Source organism: Vidua macroura, chromosome 22, assembly GCF_024509145.1.
Source record: "Vidua macroura isolate BioBank_ID:100142 chromosome 22, ASM2450914v1, whole genome shotgun sequence".
NCBI lineage: Eukaryota > Metazoa > Chordata > Aves > Passeriformes > Viduidae > Vidua > Vidua macroura.
The window spans coordinates 3,803,516-3,824,543 of NC_071592.1; the positions used below are offsets into that span (position 1 = coordinate 3,803,516).

The following is a 21,028-nucleotide window of genomic DNA, read 5'->3' on the forward strand; positions in this document are numbered from 1 at the left end:
CAGTTTTGAGTTCAGAACAGTGTTAAATAATAAGACACCCCAATTATGATTGTTTTTTCTTTTTGCTTCCATTATTTGAGCTTTCGTTGTGTTATGGAGGGATCTTCCTTCATTGCTGTGAGATCTCTCAGGAAGCCAAGCACTGGCAGAGCCCCTTTGTGCTTTGTCCCATCAGGGAACATCCAGGGGGGCTCTCCTGAACTTCTGGGGTTTAATCCATAAGGAAACCTCTGGAATGGGGTCACCCAATGGCTCTCCCAAGGCCTGGCATGCAGTTTCCAGGATAACCTGGGAGCTGGAACGTTATGATTAATCAGTGGCACGGGAGGGAAGTTTGCCCTGCACACTGCAGAGTTAACCCAGGCTTTGGAAACAGCACAACTCCAGAGTTATCACTGAAAGCAAAACATTCCCTGAGGTGCAGCAGCCTCCCTGGGTCAACAGCTCCCTGTGCCCAATATTCCCTGCCAAAAATACGTGAATTGTTGGCTAAATCCCTGCCAGGTCTGAGCTCCGTGTGAGCAGAAACAGAGCGGCTCCTCCTTGGCATTCAGTCTGGTGTTTGCCTCCATTCCTCACTTTGATTCAGTGCAAATACATATTTGTAAGTGTTGATTGTAATTAAAATTTGAATTGTGAAGTTATGGATCTGAAAAGCTCCAGGAACAAGCAAGTTCTCAATGGATAATTTTCCCCTCCCCTTTCCTTTCACGAATATTTTGCTTTTCCACTGATCTCTTCTGGAGCTGATAAATGAATTAATAATTTTCACTGCTGAGGTACTGGGCAGATAATGAACTGCTGGAAGTGTTGCACATCTCTAAAGCAATCCCTGTAATTTGCACCTGATGAAGTCCTGACCACAATCCCAGTAACACAAACGTCATGCATCTCTGGATAAGACAGGAAAAAACACCTTAAGTAGCCAGGAGAAAGTGAGAGTAGAAATTTATAAGTTGTCTAAAAAAGTAGATCTGCAAAATTTTGACTTTTTTGTGGTCTTTTACAGAAAAGGTCTGATGTCTACTCGGTTGAGATCTATGGGACAAAAGATCTGCATAAAACAGAGATTGAAGATGAAGAGGAGAAGCACAAAGACCAAAAAGGCAACAAGAGGAAAAAGAAGGCAGAAGATCTTAAGAAAGAACTGGACCTGGTGAGTGTTGCTGAGCTTCCATTACACGTTCTGTGAAAGCCAGGGATTGTCCTGCACTGAAAATCCTGGCACAGGGAAGGATTTGCTTCCTCACACTCCTGGAGTGTGCCAGCAAAGCCCTGTGCAAGATTAATACCTAAAATGAGAGGATGGATCTGGTATAATTAAGCCACCAATGGTACAGAGCATTATCTGCCCAAAAAGGAGCCATTCCCCAGATGGAATCACTGCCATCAGTAATTCCTGACAACTTGCACAGCCAGCCAGGAGTCAGAGGGAGAGGCAGAACCACGGCATTGTGCTCCAGAGATTCCAGAGCTGAGAGCAAGTCTCAGCCTGAAACACAGAGGGTTTTTACCCAAACCAACTGCTCTGGCCTTCAAGAAATCTGGGTTTTCCTCCTGGCTCTCCACTGACCTGCTGGCTGCTCTTGGAAATGTTGCTTCCTCTCCGTGCATTCCAGTTTCCCAATCTGGAACATGAGGGTAATTATGCTGACCTCTTTTTGGGATTGCTGTGAGAGCAGCTCAGAGGAGAGGCTATTTACGGGCTGGATGGCATTTCAAAGCTCAAAGAACACCAAAATACGATATTGATTCCATGATTCTCTCATCCATTCACCCAGCACGTTTCCAAGATCTGCCCAGCAGCAGGTAAAGGTAAATATTTCTGTCTGTGTTGTCTTTGCCACCGGGGGATGTAACTCCACTCCCGTGTTTCTAAAGAGAAACCAAAGCACAGACAGGAGAATTGACTCACCCAAGTACCCATGAATCACTCTGAGAAAACAATTGGGAGATCTCTCAAATTCTTGGCTTCTAAATCCCAGTTCAGCACAAGATATAATTAGGCCAATGATACCACAGAGGTGTCACTGCAGGCCAAGGAGAAGAGCTTTGAGATTTCCCTCTCCCACACCCTTTTTAACTGTGCTTAGAACCTGTTGCCTCTTTCCACCAGACTGAGGAGGATAATTCACATTCCCTGCCCTGGCAATCAAGGGCAGAGGTTGTTGTCACACACACTCTGAGCCCTGCAGCATGCAGTCAGAAATGATTTATCCAAAAGAAGCACAGCCCCTCGTGGCAAGCAGCAGAAACATGAACACACCACCCTGTTCTTGTGACAGATTTGCTGGAGGAGGGAGCTATTTACAAAAACACTCTGCAAATCAAAAGGAAAAAAAATCTCATCTTCCAGTGGAAGATATTTTGCTTATCAATATGCAGATTTGTCTGATTAATGAAAGTGAGGTGTCATACAAGCAACCTCATCCATGTTCCCAGATCCAGGCAGTTTGGAACTAAAAATTCCAGCAGTCTGATGCCCTGCTCGCTGTAATTTTCTGTCTCTCTTGGGATGCAGGATGACCACAGGCTCAGCACCTCGGAGCTGGAGATGAAGTACGGTACCAGCATTGACAAAGTAAGTGCATAGGGCTTCCTTAAGGAGCTGCCTCACTCAGTGCCTCTGGCCTCCCCCGAGCTCCCCAGGAGCAGGAATTTCGTTATTAGATGTGTGTGGGTGCCTGCATTGATGCTCCCACTAAAGCCTAAACCAGCAAGCCAACGAGCACTGCCCTGGATTTCAAGTGGAGTTCCTCTCGAGTCTGAAGAAAGCTGCTGCTTTGAAATCAAAAATGGGACCTCAGGGTTTTGCAGCAGGACCTCATTTTTTCTAAAGCTGTTATCTTTTGATTTCACCACAATTCACTTTTCAATTTTTTTGCCAAACACTGCATGGATTGAGCTGATTTTGAAGGAGAATCTAGATTTGAAAAACTACACCTTTGACACCTGACATTTGAATATCAAAGCACTGAACGTGGCCAGAGCCCAGACAAGAATTTCAAGAACCTCCTGAGCTACAAACACCTTGTGGAAATGCAGAAACAGCAGCAAAAGAATGTCAGTTTTCCCCTGGCTTTCCAAACAATTAGTCCAGGTTTATTTGATTGATAACCAACGGAATGGAAACTCCTGATGGATGTGGCCCCAAATTCAGTGCTCCAGAAGAAAGAAGTAGCTGTTCCTCCATAGCAGATAATTAATAGCAGCTGCTCTGAAATCAGGAGATTTGGAAATCAGAGTTGCAGCTGGTTTGTGACACAAACAACCCTGAAAGAAGCAGCAGCAGGGGCATTTTGTTCCGAGCTGGGGTAAAAATCTGTGTGTGATGTCATTGTAAACGTGTCACCTCCTTCTGCAGGGTCTCTCGAGTGCAAGAGCAGCGGAGATTTTGGCTCGGGACGGCCCCAACGCGCTCACTCCTCCCAAAGCCACCCCCGAAATCGTGAAGTTCCTCAAGCAGATGATCGGGGGCTTCTCCATCCTCCTGTGGATCGGGGCTGGCTTCTCCTGGATCTCCTTCGGCATCCAGCTGGCGCAGGGGGTGGATTCAGCCTTTGACAACGTGAGTGGATGAGTGCCCACCCCGCGAGCGCTGGATCCCGCCGCGCTCGGGCTGATCTAAATGCTGCACAGTTACTCAGTAACTGCAAGGAGCCCTCTTGTTCTCTCCAGACTGTCCCGCTGCCAGCCACTTCTGATAAAAACTCAAACACCACGCACACCACTCGCTTCAAGAGTGCCTGGGCAAAGGTTTGATAACCTCTGGGCATAATCACAATTCTTGAGAATTCTGAGAGCAGTAAAAAAGTCTAAAGACTTTAGACTCTGACTTCAGTCAGGGACTAAAGAGTCTCTGACTAATTCCCCTTTGAGTGATACTCTGCTTTTTTTTAAAATTTGTTTCTTACACTGTAATTTGCTCAGGATTGTGTCACTTTAGAGAAGGATTTTAGATTATTAAAGCTATTAAAACCTTTCTTTATACACACACAAAAAAAAAGCTTTAATTGAACATTTACAGGCCAACACTTGAAGTACTTTTCTTAACCTGTCTTTTAACCTGGCCAACACCTCATTTTGAAACAACACAGAACTGATTCATTCTAACAGAGGAACTGCTGAAGGCTTGTCTTAAATTAACCCAATTATATCTTTTGTTGATCAGCTCTACCTCGGAGTTGTCCTGGCTCTGGTTGTCATCCTCACTGGCATCTTTGCTTATTATCAAGAAGCCAAAAGCACAAACATCATGGCCAGCTTCAGCAAGATGATCCCACAGGTGAGAACCACCACTGCCTTTCAACTGAGGCAAAAATTAATCCAAATAAAGCATGAGGGAAGCCCAGCGAGTCCATCCTGAATTTATCTCTCAGCAAATGACCCAGATAAATGTCCTGAATCACAAACCATTGCTAAAAAGCACACGGTGGTTGCTTCCCTGGACCTGTGAATTGTAGGATGCACATCCTTGTTTTCCCTCTAGCACTGGGTTAGAGATCTCCGTGCCCAGTTAAAACCTGTCAAAGGGTGAAATGTGCTGGGTTCCACATTTTGCAGCTCACTGCTTTTACCCACAGACCTGATGTCATGTGAGCACTTCCCTGGAAGGCAATCCCCCATCTCCAAGGCCACTTCCCATCTCGGATCCCCCAAATTCCAGCCTGAGCAGTCCAGCTGGATGTCAAATACGCTCCCATTTCCTCTCCATCACCCTGCTCTGGCTCTTTCCCAGAACAGAGGGGAGGATCTCAGTGTAGAAAGTGGCACAAACCTAATTTTTGTCCCATTTCTCTCTTCCAGCAAGCTGTTGTCCTCAGGGATGCTGAGAAGAAGGAGCTGCCAGCAGACCAGCTGGTGGTTGGGGACATCGTGGAGATCAAGGGTGGGGACAGGATCCCTGCAGACATTCGCCTCATCTTCACTCAGGGTTGCAAGGTAAACAGGGCTTGGAAGAGCAAAGGAAAGAGGGAAAACAGAGTTTGGAGAGGTTTATTACATAGGAAGAATTTCTACACAGCCAATATGGGTTATTAGAGCTTTGATTGGACATAATTAATGAAGTCAGAGAGCAGAAGCCTGAATGTGATGCTGAGCTCCTCTAGGACTGACATCTCCCTCCCTGGACATCCAAGAAGTCCATGCCATGTTCTGGCTCTGCTCTTTGCCAGATGCATCAATACACGACTGAGAGTTTCCACTGGAGGCAGAGCCTCAAAATTGTGGGGTTTTCTCAGGCTGCTGTTAAAGTCCTGCTGGCAGACACACAGCATTGGCTGGCCTGAATTCCCACAGAAATAGGTTCTGTCAGGGACAGCAGCAGCTCACAGAAGAAGCACTGGGAGATGTTGATGCCACTGATTATGAATGAAGCTGCCACCTCACCTCCTGGGCTGGACACCGCTGTGTACTGCTGACTTTAATCTGGGCATGTCTCCGTTTCATTAAAGGTGGACAATTCTTCACTCACAGGGGAGTCAGAGCCGCAGTCCCGCTCCTGTGACTTCACCCACGAGAACCCCCTGGAGACCAGGAACATTGCTTTCTACTCCACCACCTGTGTGGAAGGTGAGCTGGTCCTGAAACTGGGCACGGAAATCCCATTTCATCCTCTTTATCTGTTTCTCCACTGGCTCCAGCCACGTTTATCATCCTGTGTGCACACCTTTACATCCTGTTCTCTTTTTTTCTAGTTAGTCTTTGACCTCTATTCAGCAACTTCAGGTGAACCGAACATTTCTAATTTTTATTATTTATCAGTGTACAGAGAGAAGGGCCCCCAAAAAGGCACCTGCAGAGGTGCTGCTTGGTCCTGCTAACCCATTTGAGCCATTCTGCTTTGAGGAACTTCAGAGAGGTTTAATTGCCCACATGAATTTTGACCTGAGCAGATTAAAGCGTGACCTTGGAGGTGGTCACACTTAGCGTTTGTTCCAACACGCAGCGTGGTTATGGCTGCACCAATCGATGGATTGATTTGGCGGTGGTTTCCTTCCAGTTTTTCCATCAATACCTGTTGGAATGTCAGGCTGCAACTGCCTCTGAGTGTTTGTGTGCCCTGGAGGTGACAGTTTTTGTCCCTGCAGGCACTGCCACCGGCATTGTCATCAACACCGGGGACCGCACCATCATTGGCCGCATCGCCTCCCTCGCCTCGGGCGTGGGCAACGAGAAGACGCCCATCGCCATCGAGATCGAGCACTTCGTGTACCTGGTGGCAGGAGTGGCCATCTCCATCGGGGTCCTCTTCTTCATCATCTCCGTTTCCATGCACTACAAGATCCTGGACTCCATCATCTTCCTCATCGGCATCATCGTGGCGAACGTGCCCGAGGGGCTGCTGGCCACGGTGACGGTGAGTCTGTGCTGGGGTTCTCTGCTTGCCTCTCCAGCTCTGGGCTGGGTTGAGTTTGAAGAGGGGTGGGGGTTTTTATTCCAGGGATAAACCCTTCATTGGGAATTCTGGTGTAACTGAGTCATTCATCTTAAACCCAGCTGGGGTTTAAGTTCAAGTGCTGCTCTGCCTCGACGGCTGCCGAGTACAATGACGTGACTCATTTCCCCACCACCCGCTCCCACTTGGTAGTGGGGACATTGTACCCTGAAAGTCACATGAAAACTCCACTTATTACCAATTGTCCAGCACTAAAATCCCTGCCTGAGGAGCAGCACACCTGATAAGCCCTGCTGGCTCCAAAGCACCCCAGCAGCAAACAATGAAGGGAATCATTGCAGGACTCATGGAGCTGGTGACCAGCAGCTCCCTTCCCATTGCAGGTTCTTCAGTCTCAAATAACCTCTTAACTGATAAGACATCCTTATCTCTAGGGACAGGCAGCAGGTTCCTATCAGCAGCAAATCTACCTGTGCTTGTTACAGCCAAATCTCAGATTCTAAATTTAAAAAGGGAGAAAAAAAAATGCACTGCAGCCAACAAAAACGACAAATTTTTAAATATTCCCTTAAAAACCCCAACCAAACACACAACAAACCCCACAAAAGATCTACCAGGAGAACGCAATCTCGCTACACCTGTGTGTCACCACACCTTGGTGACAGCTGGACCCCTCCCCTCCTGCCAGGTGAGCCTGTCCCTCACGGCCAAGCGCATGGCCAAGAAGAACTGCTTGGTGAAGAACCTGGAGGCCGTGGAAACCCTCGGCTCCACCTCCATCATCTGCTCCGACAAGACAGGCACCCTCACCCAGAACAGGATGACTGTTGCCCACCTCTGGTTTGACAACCAGATCTACTCGGCCGACACCAGTGAAGATCAAACAAGTAAATGGGAAAATGGGGGTGTGGGAAGGGGCAGATACCGGGATCCATCCTAGGATGCTCACTTTTGGTGGCTCAATCAGACAAATCTTCCTTCTACACATGGAAATCCCTCCCTAGCCATGTGGAGATGTGAAAAGAAGAATTAATATTGAATTCCACTCACAGGAAGTAAACCTGAAGGAGATTCTACTCCAGAACCTTTTGCCAAGAGTACATTTAGCAGGGAATTAAGCAAACACAAATCATCCAAACCCCTTTGCCAGCACTGCTAGAGGGAAAAGTTATATCATTTTTTTTTCCATAAAGGGAGCAGTCAAAAGAAGAATTTTTTTCTGCAAATAAGTCAGTTCTGTTTTTTCACTGTTAAGATTTTACTTGTGTCATGCAACGTGCTAAAGGATGCAATGTGTGCTTTGCTTCTCTCAGCCCAGCCCTTTGATCAAAGTTCCCCCTCATGGACAGCATTATCAAAAATTGTCACCCTCTGCAACCGGGCGGAATTCCGGCCAGGACAGGAAAATCTCCCCATCATGAAGGTACTGCTGACTTCACACCAGCTTCTTTCCCTTCCTCTGAAAAAGCCATTTTCTCTGTTTGGCTTTAGCAATCTCCATTTTACCGTGCCAGCCTCCTAAGTTCCTACTGACAGTGGTTTTACTGCTGCACACTCACAAAATTTAACACAGGATAAAAACCCCACATAGTCAAGAGCATAGAAATGCAGATTATCCTGAATTGGAGGAGATCCACAATCCCAGCTCCTGGCCCTGCACAGGACAGCCCCAAAAACCCCTGTGCATTGTCCAAACCCTGTGCCTGCCAGGACAAGGGCAAGACAACTAGCAGGAACAGCAATTACTGCACTGTTAATTTATTACAGCAAAGGTAAACATACCTTAATTGATGCTTTTCCACATGACTGCTTGGAGGTAGTAAATTCTACTGACTGGACTACCAGGACAAACCTGCTGTTTACTCATCAACACCATCTCCAAATTAATTTGGGTTTGTGCCTCAGCTCACCTGTAGTGACCTGAGTGTGACCCCAAACAGCAGCAAATGCTCTTTGCCTGTGTTTGCTGTGGCTCAGCTCTAACTCTAAGAGTAAAGCAGACATCCCCAAATTCTATTTTAATATTTTTCCAGGATCACTTGAACATAAAAATGTAGATTCCTTGTTATTGAAGTGTGCGGCAAGTCATGGAATTGTGGAAACAGAAAAGTAAAATGTTTTCTTCCTTTGTGCCCACAGAGGGTCGTGGCTGGAGATGCCTCTGAGACAGCTCTGCTGAAATTCTCTGAGGTCATTCTGGGGGACGTGATGAGCATTAGAGCACAGAACAAGAAAGTGGCTGAAATCCCTTTCAACTCTACCAACAAATTCCAGGTGTGTTTAATTTTTTTTTTTTTTTTGGAAATCGTGCCAGATTGTTTCTATCACTGGGCCTGATGCAACAATGGGTGACCTGGAAGCCTTAATGGGGTAACAACTGAGGAAATTCTGGAAATTAATGGAAGCCTTAATGGGGTAACAACAGAGGAAAATCTGGAAATTAATGGAAGCCTTAATGGGGTAACAACAGAGGAAATTCTGGAAATTAATGGAAGCCTTAATGGGGTAAGAACAGAGGAAATTCAAGTTATAATAGATACAGTTCATTCCATTTGATGGAAATCATGATTTCTTCATGGAAAAGAACATTAATCCCATGGAAAACTAGAAGCAAATGAGCACAATTTGAGCTCTTCCAACCCATCTCCTGTTTGTGGCACAGCTCTCCATCCACGAGACCGACGACCCCCAGGACAAACGCTTCCTGCTGGTGATGAAAGGTGCCCCGGAGAGGATTTTGGAGAGGTGCAGCACCATCATGATCAACGGCAAGGAAGAGCCTCTGGACAGCGAGAAGGCAGAAGCTTTCCAGACAGCCTACATGGAGCTGGGGGGCATGGGGGAGAGAGTGCTGGGTGAGTGCCTGGGAAAACAGGGTAAAAAATGAAAATGGGGTAAAATCCAGCTTAAAACCTGTGAAATGGTGTTTAAAGTCTTGGCACATCCAGCATGCCTGGAGAAATGGTTAAATCCCGAAGTTCCATGGGCAAGAGCAAAGCCTCTCCTCTTTCTCCCACATTGTCCTGCCCATCACACCAACCTAAAAATCTTTTCAGGTTTCTGCCACTTGTACCTGCCTGAGAAGGAGTTTCCGGAGACCTTCCAGTTTGACACAGATTCCATGAACTTCCCGAGCTCCAACCTGTGCTTTGTGGGGCTCCTGTCCATGATTGACCCACCTCGTTCCACGGTGCCTGACGCTGTCTCCAAGTGCCGCAGTGCTGGCATCAAGGTAAGGATTTTACAGAGAAAAACCACAGTGGGTCCACTACAGAAAGATTCATTATGATTATTTTAGGTATTATTTAAAGTATTTAAAATTTAAGATCTTCTGCCACATCGTCGCTAATTATCTTTCTAGCAACAACTACCAAAAAATATTAACTTTAGTTAAGACCGCCCTATAATTTCAATTTAGAAAGTCCCCAGAGACAAAACATTTTCATTTAAGTGGGAATCGGACTATGGGAACTGCACAAAACCCTCAAACCTGGAAATCCAAATTTGCAAAAGCTCAGAGACTCTCTCATCAGATCCATTCCTAGAATACAGAACCCACACCAGCTGGAATTACTTGCTGGGAAACAGAGTAAGGTGATAGAAACAATTCTAGAGAAGGCATCAGGATACTGCTGTGAACATTTTTCCAAAGGAATCACTAATCTCAACATTATTCAAGTGGAACCTGAAGCAGTAATTCCCCTCATTTCACTCCCTGGGGACCCACAAGTAAACTTTCAGCCCTAAGCAGAGGTGAAATCTATCTAAATCAAGGAAAATAATATTTGAAATTACAGATCCCAGATGAGATGAATCCCAAACCCCAACCCTGATGAATTTTTCCATAGCCTGAAGACAGATCTGGCAAATTTTCTTCAAGAAAAGCAAGAAAAGGCTGTGCCTTATCTGTCAGGACACCTCAGTCACAAGGATCCATTTTAAGATGCAATATTCTAACAAACCCTCCCCACTGAACATACCTAATATAGATCCTTATATAAGGGCTTCTTTATTCTGCATTATTCTAATCTGGCTGCTTGTGACGAGTTCTTCCTTCAGAGCCCTGATAAAGCAGCTCAGAAAGAGAGGCAGAGCCCAGATGTTGATACAGAGCTGGGCAATTACCGCCCCTAATCTGCCCTTGCTGTGTACACAGCGCTGCTCTGATCCCAAAGTGCTTCCTGCTCCTCAAAACCGGACATTGCCCCTTACCTCCCGCCACCGTTTGGCCATTTGGCACTCACTTGTCCCTTGCTCAGGTCATTATGGTCACTGGCGACCATCCCATCACGGCCAAGGCCATCGCCAAGAGCGTGGGCATCATTTCAGCCACCAGCGAGACCGTGGAGGACATTGCCAAGCGCCTCAACATCCCCGTGGAGCAGGTCAACAGGAGGTGAGAGCCAGCAGAGCCTGGCAGCACCCAGGGCTTCATTTCCCTGCTCCCTCCTCAGTGTTTTTATTCTACATCCCCGCTGCTTTCTGCTTTTTTTGTGACACATTCCCACTCTTGAGTCATCTCCACCTAAATGTGTCCACTCAGTGGTTTTCATCTTTGTTGCCCGTGAAGAAAATCTGGCGAATTATACTGTGCAGATCATGTGGAAGTCACTGTCACTGCCTGTTTGACTAAACACACACACACACAGAGCAAAATTCAGCACCACACGACCCAGTTTGGACCATCAGCCCAAATTCCTGCTTCACTCTTTAAATGGGGAAAAAATAACATCACAAGGGAAGGATAAAAGCTCTTTGCAGAAGTGATGTCTTCCCCTGCTCCTCCCAGTGAGAGGCCTCTTCAAAATCCATTTTCTGAAGCTTTAATGAGACCCCTCTGTATCCAGAGGCGACTGTGATCCACTCTGGATTTCTGCCTTTCATTCAGCTCCTGCTGATTAACAACAAACGCCTCTGCAATTAACTCAGTGTGCCGCTTTCCTGCCATCCAGCTGCACGCCCATCCATTTTCAACCTTCCAGTCTGAACCCCCCCCTCCGCCTTGCCCGTGGCTCTTGCAGGGAAGCCACGGCAGCCGTGGTGAACGGGATGGAGCTGAAGGACATGAGCTCGGAGCAGCTGGACGCGATCCTGCGCGAGCACTCCGAGATCGTCTTCGCGCGCACCTCGCCCCAGCAGAAGCTGATCATCGTGGAGGGCTGTCAGAGGCAGGTGAGGCAGGCGTGGCAAAGGTCCCACACAGACACCAGCCCAGGGCTGAGAGGCTGGGAGCCAATTCCCAGTGCTCCCTAAGCTCTGTTTATGCTCTTTTCCCCCGTGCCAGAACATTATCTAACAGATTGCCACAAACGCTGCCTGGACTCAATCCAAGGCGCTCAAATTCCTGCTGCAGACACAGCTCCTGGTGACAAAATGAGCTTTCCCTGGGTTTGGAGCTGTAGCCAGAGCATGGATTGTCCCCGTCACTCTGAGAAGCACAAAAAGCCTCCTGTGCCCTGTCTGGGAAGGTGAATTCCCTCAGGAATTCTTTAAACCCAGATAAAAGCAATGCTGCTGCCACATCCTCTCCTCTTATCTCTTGTGGCCACTCAGAGCCATGTCCTCCTGCCCACAGGAATGTTTGGGAGTGGAACAGGTTATTGGCAGTGCTGGCTGAACAGGTGAACTCACAGCTCTTTTCCAGCCTAGATTATTTGTGATTCTGAGGTATGAACTCCACAGAACTCCAGAGCATGATTTATGTACCACCAAGTCTTATCTGTGTTACTTCCCAGGGCTGTAAATCAGGCAGCAGGACTTAAAGAGAGTTTGTCCCATCCATGGGCAATATTATGTAAAGCAGCCTGGAGTGCAGCCAGCACAGGAGAAAAAAAAAAAAAAAAAAAAAAAAAATTACAGAGCTCTAGAAAAGATGAAAATTGCCATCAAAAGACTCTCCACTCAAAAATGACATCTTCCAAGTAGATTTTGTGAATTAAAGCCACACTAGTGCTGTGCCTGGACTTTGTAGAGAAAAAGATGTGTCACAAGATATTATTTTATTTTTGCAGTCGTGCCAGCACTGAGCTTCCCAATCAGCATTATCAGCTCTTTGGGTTTAAGCCTGGAGGGCTCTCCAGAGAGTAAAAAAGAGATAAAACTTTTCAATTTGATGCGTTTTTTATTTTTTGAATGGTCTCTGTTAGGCACACGGTGGGTAAACGTGTTCTGCACTGCTCAGACTCCCACACTCCTGGCAGATTTGGCTCTTCAGGGATGAAAAGGAACACCCTCCCCCAGCCAGTCTCCAGCTATGTTTAGTACTTAGAGCTTATAAGCCTTTCTGTACATGGCATTATTTATAGGTAGTGACACTGTGCTCAATCCCCCCAGGGACAGGAAATTCAGCATTTTATTCATCAGTTTGCCAGGCTTTGCCCCCACTCTGAACACCCTGCCTTGAACCAAGCCAGAAACTTCTGCATCAGCCAGAGCAGAGCCTGGAGCTGCAGGAGATGTTCAGAAAGAGAACAAAGAAGCTGAGTTGGATAATCAGAGCTTTCCATCTTTTGGATTAGTAGAGAAATTCTAGCACAGACTGAGGCTGGCCAGAAGCTGTGGGGATAGGATGAGGATGGGCTCTAACTCAACAGTTACATAATTTGTGAATCAGATGAAGCCTGGCTGTTTCTGTAGCACTTCATTAAAAAAAAAAAAAACAGGACATTTTGTGTTAATCAAACCTCCCCCAGATGTCAGAGGAGAACCTGGCTCTGCTCAGACAGGGATGGAACACGTACATAGAGCAGACATCCAAATCTTAAATCCTCTTTATACCAAACCATCAGATTAATTGCATTTGAAATGCATCTAATTGAGATGTCCACTCTTCAGGACATCCCTGAATTTTCCAGGTCTCTACTGTAAAGGGAAGCACACAAAACTCTGAGGTTTCTCTCCTAGCCCTGCCCACCACCCTCCTGATCCCTGGCTGTGTTTGGCACAGGGAGGATTCACAACTTCCTATCAGCATTTTCCTGTTAGAAATGTAAGGATTGATGATGGCAGGACTCACCTCTCCTCCCAAACCCACACGTGGATGCTTTTGTGTGTTCCAGGGAGCTGTGGTTGCCGTGACTGGAGATGGAGTCAATGACTCCCCTGCCCTAAAAAAAGCAGATATTGGGATTGCTATGGGGATTGCTGGCTCCGATGCAGCCAAAAATGCAGCTGATATGGTCCTGCTGGATGATAACTTTGCTTCCATTGTCACAGGAGTGGAGGAAGGTAAAGATAATGTTGTTTCCCACTTGTTGAGCTGGAAGCTGCTGGCAGGGCTCCCTGATCCTTCCCTCCTCTCTTCTCTTTCTGGATTTGTGGATTTGATATTTGGGAAAGCTGGGAATGAATTCTATTTCTACTCATGACAATCAGAGAATAAGGAAATTATCTCCTTGTCTCACACATAATAAAGATTTGCTGTCTCTATTTGATCAAGCTTCAGATAAAAGCACTTCCTGACTCGTTCCAATGCAGTCTCAAGCTTCACAAAGTTATAAATTATTTTCTCCATATTTTCCCTCTATTATTTTCTCACGCATCACCTTCACTGTTCTCCACCTAAGACAGGAGCACTCATCCCACACTGTGAAGAGCTTGTGGTTTCCATCACAACCACAGCGTTTTGGTCAATGGGACTGTCCCCCTCAAACTGCCTCATCAAAAGAAATGTTTTATTACACTTGAGTTTTCAGAAGGCTCTAAGGGAGGGGAGCTTGAAAAAACCCAACAAAACCAAATTACAAAATGCATGAGGAAGCACATGAGGAAAGTAGAAATAAGCAGTAAATGTTTCCGCCTCATTTAGTTAAATTTGAACTTTTTCTTCCCTGATAAAAATTCCCTTTGACAGAAGAATTTTCTCTTCCCCCAGGCCGCCTGATCTTTGACAACCTGAAGAAAACCATTGCCTACACCCTGACCAAGAACATTGCTGAGCTCTGCCCCTTCCTCATCTACATCATTGCCAGCATCCCAATGCCCATTGGCACCATCACCATCCTCTTCATCGACCTGGGCACGGACATCGTGAGTTGGGAGCTTCAAAGTCATTTCCTGCTGGAATATCCTGCCAGGGAGAGGGGCTGGGCGTGGAGGCACATCCAGGACGAAATCCAGGGGATTTTGTGGCTTTATCCTACAGCTGAGAAAGGCAGCGGAAAAAAGGGATTAAAAGCAGCCAGGCAGAGGGAAAGAAGAGTAGAAAACAAGAACAACCTGCGAGGGGGGAGCAGAAAGCAAAGACATCTGATGCAGGCTAAAATCAGCAGTGAACAATTATATATAATGTTAATACAATAATATAATTATATATATAATTATAATAACAATATAATATAATATAAATTACAATACAATATAATATATAACATATATTATAAATACAATATAAATATTATAAATACAATATAAATACAATATAAATACAATATAAATATTGTGTTTTAATCAAGAGATCAGAGGGATTTCTGCAGTTACGCCTCACATTGCATCCAGCCCAGCCCAAGGGACCTGGAACACCCTTTAATTTTAATATTCAATTATTGTTAACCTCCTCCAGCCTTTTGTATTGATCACCAGATCCATGCAAGTTTCAGACTTCCCCCAAACCCTTTACACATTAATAGGAATGAATGAATGAATGAATAGGAATGAATTAATTATTAGGAATCCACACAGATCCTCCTCTCCTTTCCTCCAGTCCTGCCAACATTCAGCAGAACTTGGGAGCTGCAAATTGCTGCTAAACCCCCGGGAATCAGGGAAATGCGGCCCCCCAGCCCCTGAGGGTTTGTTTCTCTTGCAGATCCCCTCGGTGGCATTGGCTTACGAGAAAGCTGAGAGTGACATCATGAACAGGAGACCTCGGAACAAGAGGAAAGACCGGCTGGTGAACCAGCAGCTGGCTGTGTACTCCTACCTGCAGATTGGTGGGTTGGCCTCCCAAACACTCTCTTGTGTCACCAAAGCAAGACTCGGGCTGATTCATTTAAAAAAACCTCTAAATTTAGGAGATGAAACTCAACCCCTTCCTCTGCAAACTCACCAGCCCCCTCCTGTTGCTCGTTATTCAGCAATAAAATGAGGTTTTATCTAGAGAGGGCAAGAAATTCACAGCACCAAAACTCTCAAATTACCTTTAGCATGTTTCAGGCATCCAGCACATCCCCCAGTGCTCCTTAATTTTGGTTTTTCCTCATTCCTGCCCCTTTGTTTCTGCAGGAATCATGCAGTCGGTGGGGGCCTTTGTCACCTATTTCACCGTCTATGCTGAGCAAGGGTTCCTCCCCTTCACGCTGCTGGGAGTGAGAGTGAACTGGGAGAGCAATGCCATCAACGACTTTGAGGATTCCTACGGGCAGCAATGGGTAAAGCAGCCCTGAAAATTTCCCTGCCCACCTGCTTGCTTAAAAATTCCCCCAAAATAAAGGCATAGGAAATGCAAATCAGGCTTAAATGCAAATAGAATTAGTTTTTCATCTCGTGTTCCTGCAGGAGAGACTCTTTAGGGCTTCCTGCCACACAGCTCTTTCATTCAGCCTCTTCTCTTTCATTCATTCTTCCACAATTTGCCACCTTCTCACTCACTCACAGCCTCTGCAGATGCACCTTCCTCTCTGGTTGTGATGGTTAAAAATCAGTCCTCACCATCCTCTCCCAGCCCTGCTGGTGAGCAGCACCTCTGCCAGGTCCTGTGCAGCCTCCCCCTCCCTCCCCTGCAGAATCACAAGGCGCAGGAGGCGTTGATAAATCCATACAAACACCCCTCACCCCCAGCTCGTGCTGCAGCCTCGTGACTCAGTCCCGGAATAAAGCCGGGCCCAAATCTGATCATTCTGTCTCTAAATCTGGAGTAACCCCGCACTCACACCTTGGGCACTGAAATGAAGCCTCCCACGGAGGTTTGCAGCAGCCTGGGGGAGGTGGGAGGGTCTGATTTTAAAAGGTTTTGGTGTTTCCTTGGCTCTGCAGACCCATTACCAGCGCATGTACCTGCAGTGGACTGGCTACACAGCCTTCTTTGTCAGCATCACCATCCAGCAGGTGGCTGATCTGATCATCAGGAAAACTCGCAGGAATTCCATTTTCCGCCAGGGCCTCTTCAGGTGGGTTTTGCAGAGGCACAGTCCCAGGATGGTTTGGGTTGGAAGAGACCTTAAAGCTCGGCTCATCTCATCCCAGCCCTGCCATGGGCAGGGACACCTTCCACCAACCCAGGCTGCTCCAGCCTGGCCTTGGGCACTGCCAGGGATCCAGGGGCAGCCACAGCTTCTCAGGGAACCTGTGCCAGGGCCTCACCTGGGGAGAATTCCCTCTGAGGGAAGGATTTTTTCCTATCTAATCTAAACCTGCAGTTCAAGTTAGCCTCCTGCTCCCTTCAGAAGCAGGTGAGCTCAGTGATTTGGCCCTCTCACTTTCAGTCTTTGCCAAAGATTAAGCTTGGCCTTAAACAATCACAAATCTCAGACAAATATTTTATTACACCTCCCCTCAGCCCCTTTTCTACTTCAGGGTAGGGATTTTCTTTAAAGACATTGTGCTGGTTATTCTGAAAATGCACCAGCTTAAAACCAACTTTCCATTCATTAAAATGTTTACTGGAAGAAAATGGGAGTTTCTCTTCCAGATTACTTTCTGAACTCCTTATCAAGAGATAGCAAGTCTGGACTCCCTGAGATAACTTTAGGCTCTGGGAAGGGAGATACCAGCTGGCCAAACTCCCCCAGACAGTGCTGGCCGCCCTCTGCAAACCTCCAGTCCCAGGAGAATTCCAAATATCAGCTGGGACAGAGGCCAGCAGCAGAGCTGGCATTGCCTCCCGGGGTTTCTGATAGCAGAGCAATTTATTTTCCATCCTTTATCTGCAGCCTACACCTATGTGTGCTTCCTCCTTGCATTAACACCTGAGTCACCCTGAGCGCAGTCCCAGAGCAGCACGAGCCTTGAGGAGCTGCTCTGGGTGTCTCCCACAGCTGGATTTGGGCTGGGAATGCTGCCAGGAGAGGCAGCAGCACCTGGGGTACAGGACAGAGGTGCCCAGCCCAGCCCTGGGCCTGCAGAGCTCACCCGGAGCAGGGATTGCAGGGATCCAGAAGGTTCCTGCAGGCACACAGGGGGTTAACTCTGGGGTTAATTTAACTCTCACAGGGGTTACGTCAACTCTCCCACAGGGGTTCAGGGGTTTAACTCTGGGGTTAATTCAACTCTCTCACAGGGGGTTAACTCAGCTCTGCCACAGGAGTTTAACTCTGGGATTAACTCTCTTACACGGGTTTAATTTATTATTATATAATATTATTTATAATTTAACCCTCTCACAGGGGGTTAACTCTGGGGTTAAATTAAACTCTCACAGGAGTTTAACTCTGAGGTTACTTCAACTCTCTCACAGGGGCTTAACTCTGCTTTGTCACTTTGTCAGAGGGGTTTAACTCTGGGGTTAACTTAACTCTCACAGGGGTTTAACTCTGGGGTTAATTTAACTCTCACAGGGGTTTAACCCTGGGGTTAACTTAACTCTCACAGGGGTTTAACTCTGGGGTTAACTCAGCTCTCTCACAGGAGTTTAACTCTTCCTCTCTGCTTTTCCTGCAGGAACAAAGTCATCTGGGTGGGGATATTTTCCCAGATAGGAATTGCTTTGATTCTCACCTATGGCCTTGGACACGTTACAGCCCTGAACTTCACTCCACTCAGGTGAGCTCTGGTGCCACTGAGCTCCCCTGCCCTCCTCATGGGCACAAAATGGGAGCAGGAGCCTGTGCAGCACCACTGCAGGATAAATATTTTTAAAAATTCATTATATTCATCACCATTTCTTGGCCAAAAAGGCCATTATTGCCATAATTTCCACATTCTCCTACTGGATTTCCTACTGAGCATCCAAAAACCTACTTGTGTAGGTTTCAACATTTAAATATTTCTTCCAGCATCTCCAAGGTTTTGATGAGCACAGCCAGCATTTAACTTTTCTTTTAAATAGATCAGTCAGGTGATTTATTGCTGTGATAACACCAGGCAAAATTTCCTTCTGAATAGGACCTGGAATTAATTAATCCAGTGACAACTTAAAACTGCGAGGCTTTACACGCTCATCATCAATTTGTGAGATTAATTAGGAAAAAGGAGAGGCCCAAGGGGGCAGATTTGTTTTAGTGGCATGGAACAGCACAGGGACCCCAGAACTGCAGCTGAGATGTTTTCAGGAGTTTCTGAGTGAGACCTTTTGCCCCCACTCCCAGGTTCCAGTACTGGTTTGTGGCTGTTCCTTTTGCCATCCTGATTTGGGTCTACGACGAGGTCCGAAAGCTGCTCATCAGGAGACACCCAGGAAGTGAGTGCACTGTTCTAATTGAATTTTAATGGAATATTTTGATTTCACGTGTCTTTTCCCACCCTTTCACTCCCGCCCCCACCTCAGCTGCCACTCGCAGGTGACTGCTGAAAAATGAACCATTTTTCTCCAATGATCACTTTTCCTTTTTGAGGAAAAATAACCAATTTGTTTTAAATAAAAAATTATTACCCCCTCCCTTCTCCTGCAGGTTGGTGGGACAAGAACATGTATTACTGAAGAGTCTGACACAGGAGAGCTCCTTCCCCACCTGGCCCAGCCTCTGCTGCTTTCGAGTCCTGTCTGTGCAATATCGAGCATGGATCCATCCCGTGCTGGGGTGAAGAGATTTCATGAATTCTATGAAGAAATAAGGACTTTAGAGGCTGAGAAATTACCTCCCACTGTACTGTAAAGCCTAGAAATTGAAATACTACCTATTTTTGTAACTGCTACGATTTTCCCTCCTTCAAAGATGGAGTTGGAGAGAAGTGTGAGAGGAAAACAACCCAAAGACAGGAATTCCACACAATCCAAGGCATTAATTTGCACTGAAGGAGTTGTTTGTTGATTTTTGTGCTGGTGGAACTGAATTCCAAGGGAGTGCACACCTAGATCTGTTTTACCTTGCCACGGGTAATTGTGCTGTATAGGAATAATTTGATAATAAAACATTTTTTTTTTTCCAGAAAACTGTTCTCTGCCTTATTTTTTTTCATAAAGACTGAGAGAAACCGAGTGGATCACAGAGGAAAAAACCCCATTAACTCCCATTTTTTACCCCCATTAACAGACCAAACACTTGACCCCATTCTGATAGAGGTGTCTTGAAAATCGAGCCACAACCAGATTTGAACACTTTGAGACCCCAAATTCAATGCTCACTTCCCAAAGGTGGCAATCTCCAGGGCAAAATAGATATTAGAGTTGATTTTAGGATTAGTTATGTACAGGTAAAGTGCTTTTCAAAAGGTCACTTCAGCAAGAACCTGTAGGTTCTTGTTTAGACAAACGATTTCCCAATTTTAAAGCAAAAACAAACAAAAAAGTTGTGTTGCTTTTTCACTTTTAAATACAAGTTTAGACAAGTTTTACAGAAGAAACGGGGCAGAAGGAGAGCTCCTGTTGCAGCAAAGAGAGAGAAAAAACAAGGGAAGAGCTGAGGGAGGGGAAAATGAGGAATGTTTTCCAATCTAAAGCTGTCCCCATCAATCTAAATTTACATTTACGGCGCTTAAAATAAAATCTAAAATTTAATAAATTCAAGCTTAGATAAAATGGAAATTTTGAATTTAAATTTCCAATCTAAAGCTGTTCCCTTCCCTGCTAGGAGCCACTTTGCATTTTGTGACCTTCTTTCCCCCGCATAGCGCCTGGCTGGGCGTTAATTACTCCGAGTATTAATTATCCCGGGGATCAGCGCTTTTCCCAGAGAGACACGAGGAAGAGGAATTGCCAAGGGAGGAGGAAGAGCGGCAGAAAATGAAGCGGTAAACACGGGGCGGGCCCAAATTCCAGGTAAATGTGCTTTTATCGCTGGTGATGCAACCCTGGGGCAGCAGCAGCAGCAGGGCACAGGTGCCAGCCTGACTCATTTCACACCTTGGCACCCGCCAGCAGCCAGCACTGATTTATTTTATCTTGTTTGAATGATAGCAGAGATAGGAGAGAAGCTGCGACACCAGCTGATTCCCAGCACTTGTGGCTTGGCCAAAATTCCTGCCCCAACAGAGGCAGGAAGAGGAAAGGAGAAGAGGAAATTCGGTGTGAGGGGAGAATTTGCTGCTCAGAGCCAGGAGAGAATGCAGCTGCTTTTGGTTTATTTTTAAAACCAAATATAATAAATAATAATAAGAAGAACAAGAAGAAGAAGAAGAACAAGAAGAAGAAGAAGAACAAGAAGAAGAAGAACAAGAAGAAAAAGAAGAAGAACAACAACAAGAACAACAAGAACAACAAGAACAACAAGAACAACAAGAACAACAAGAATATATGATAATATATAGTATTTTAAATTTTTATTATATATTATTATATTTTATATATTATTTATTTATATTATTTATTTCTAAAACAAAACAAAAAAACCCCCATGTTTCCTTGAAATAACCCGTGGGAAAGGTGCCTGGAGAGGTTTTGTGGAATACCCTTGGAAAGGTTTTGTGGAATATCCAAGATTAAAAGCACAGTGGCTTCTCTGCAAAATCATTTCTAGAGTAAAAATCTGGTTTTTTTCCTGCTGGCTGAAGACCAAATCTACAAAGAATTTGTACAAAAAGGACTTTTTGGTGTAGTGC

At 45.9% G+C, this 21,028-nt stretch overlaps 1 protein-coding gene across 1 annotated transcript; it reads left to right on the forward strand.

Moving 5' to 3' along the window:
• Positions 1-1,003: 1,003 nt before the first annotated feature.
• On the forward strand, positions 1,004-19,418 carry ATP12A (ATPase H+/K+ transporting non-gastric alpha2 subunit; the record flags this gene model as incomplete). Its single annotated transcript, XM_053996840.1, has 22 exons — positions 1,004-1,156; positions 2,522-2,581; positions 3,365-3,568; positions 4,172-4,285; positions 4,807-4,941; positions 5,454-5,571; positions 6,090-6,358; positions 7,086-7,284; positions 7,711-7,820; positions 8,537-8,671; positions 9,060-9,252; positions 9,454-9,629; positions 10,657-10,793; positions 11,419-11,569; positions 13,456-13,624; positions 14,271-14,425; positions 15,204-15,327; positions 15,620-15,765; positions 16,370-16,503; positions 17,993-18,094; positions 18,640-18,731; positions 18,943-19,418. Coding segments are annotated over 22 exons (3,105 nt in total), but the record flags the coding sequence as incomplete, so codon positions are not given.
• Between the last annotated feature and the right edge of the window lie 1,610 nt (positions 19,419-21,028).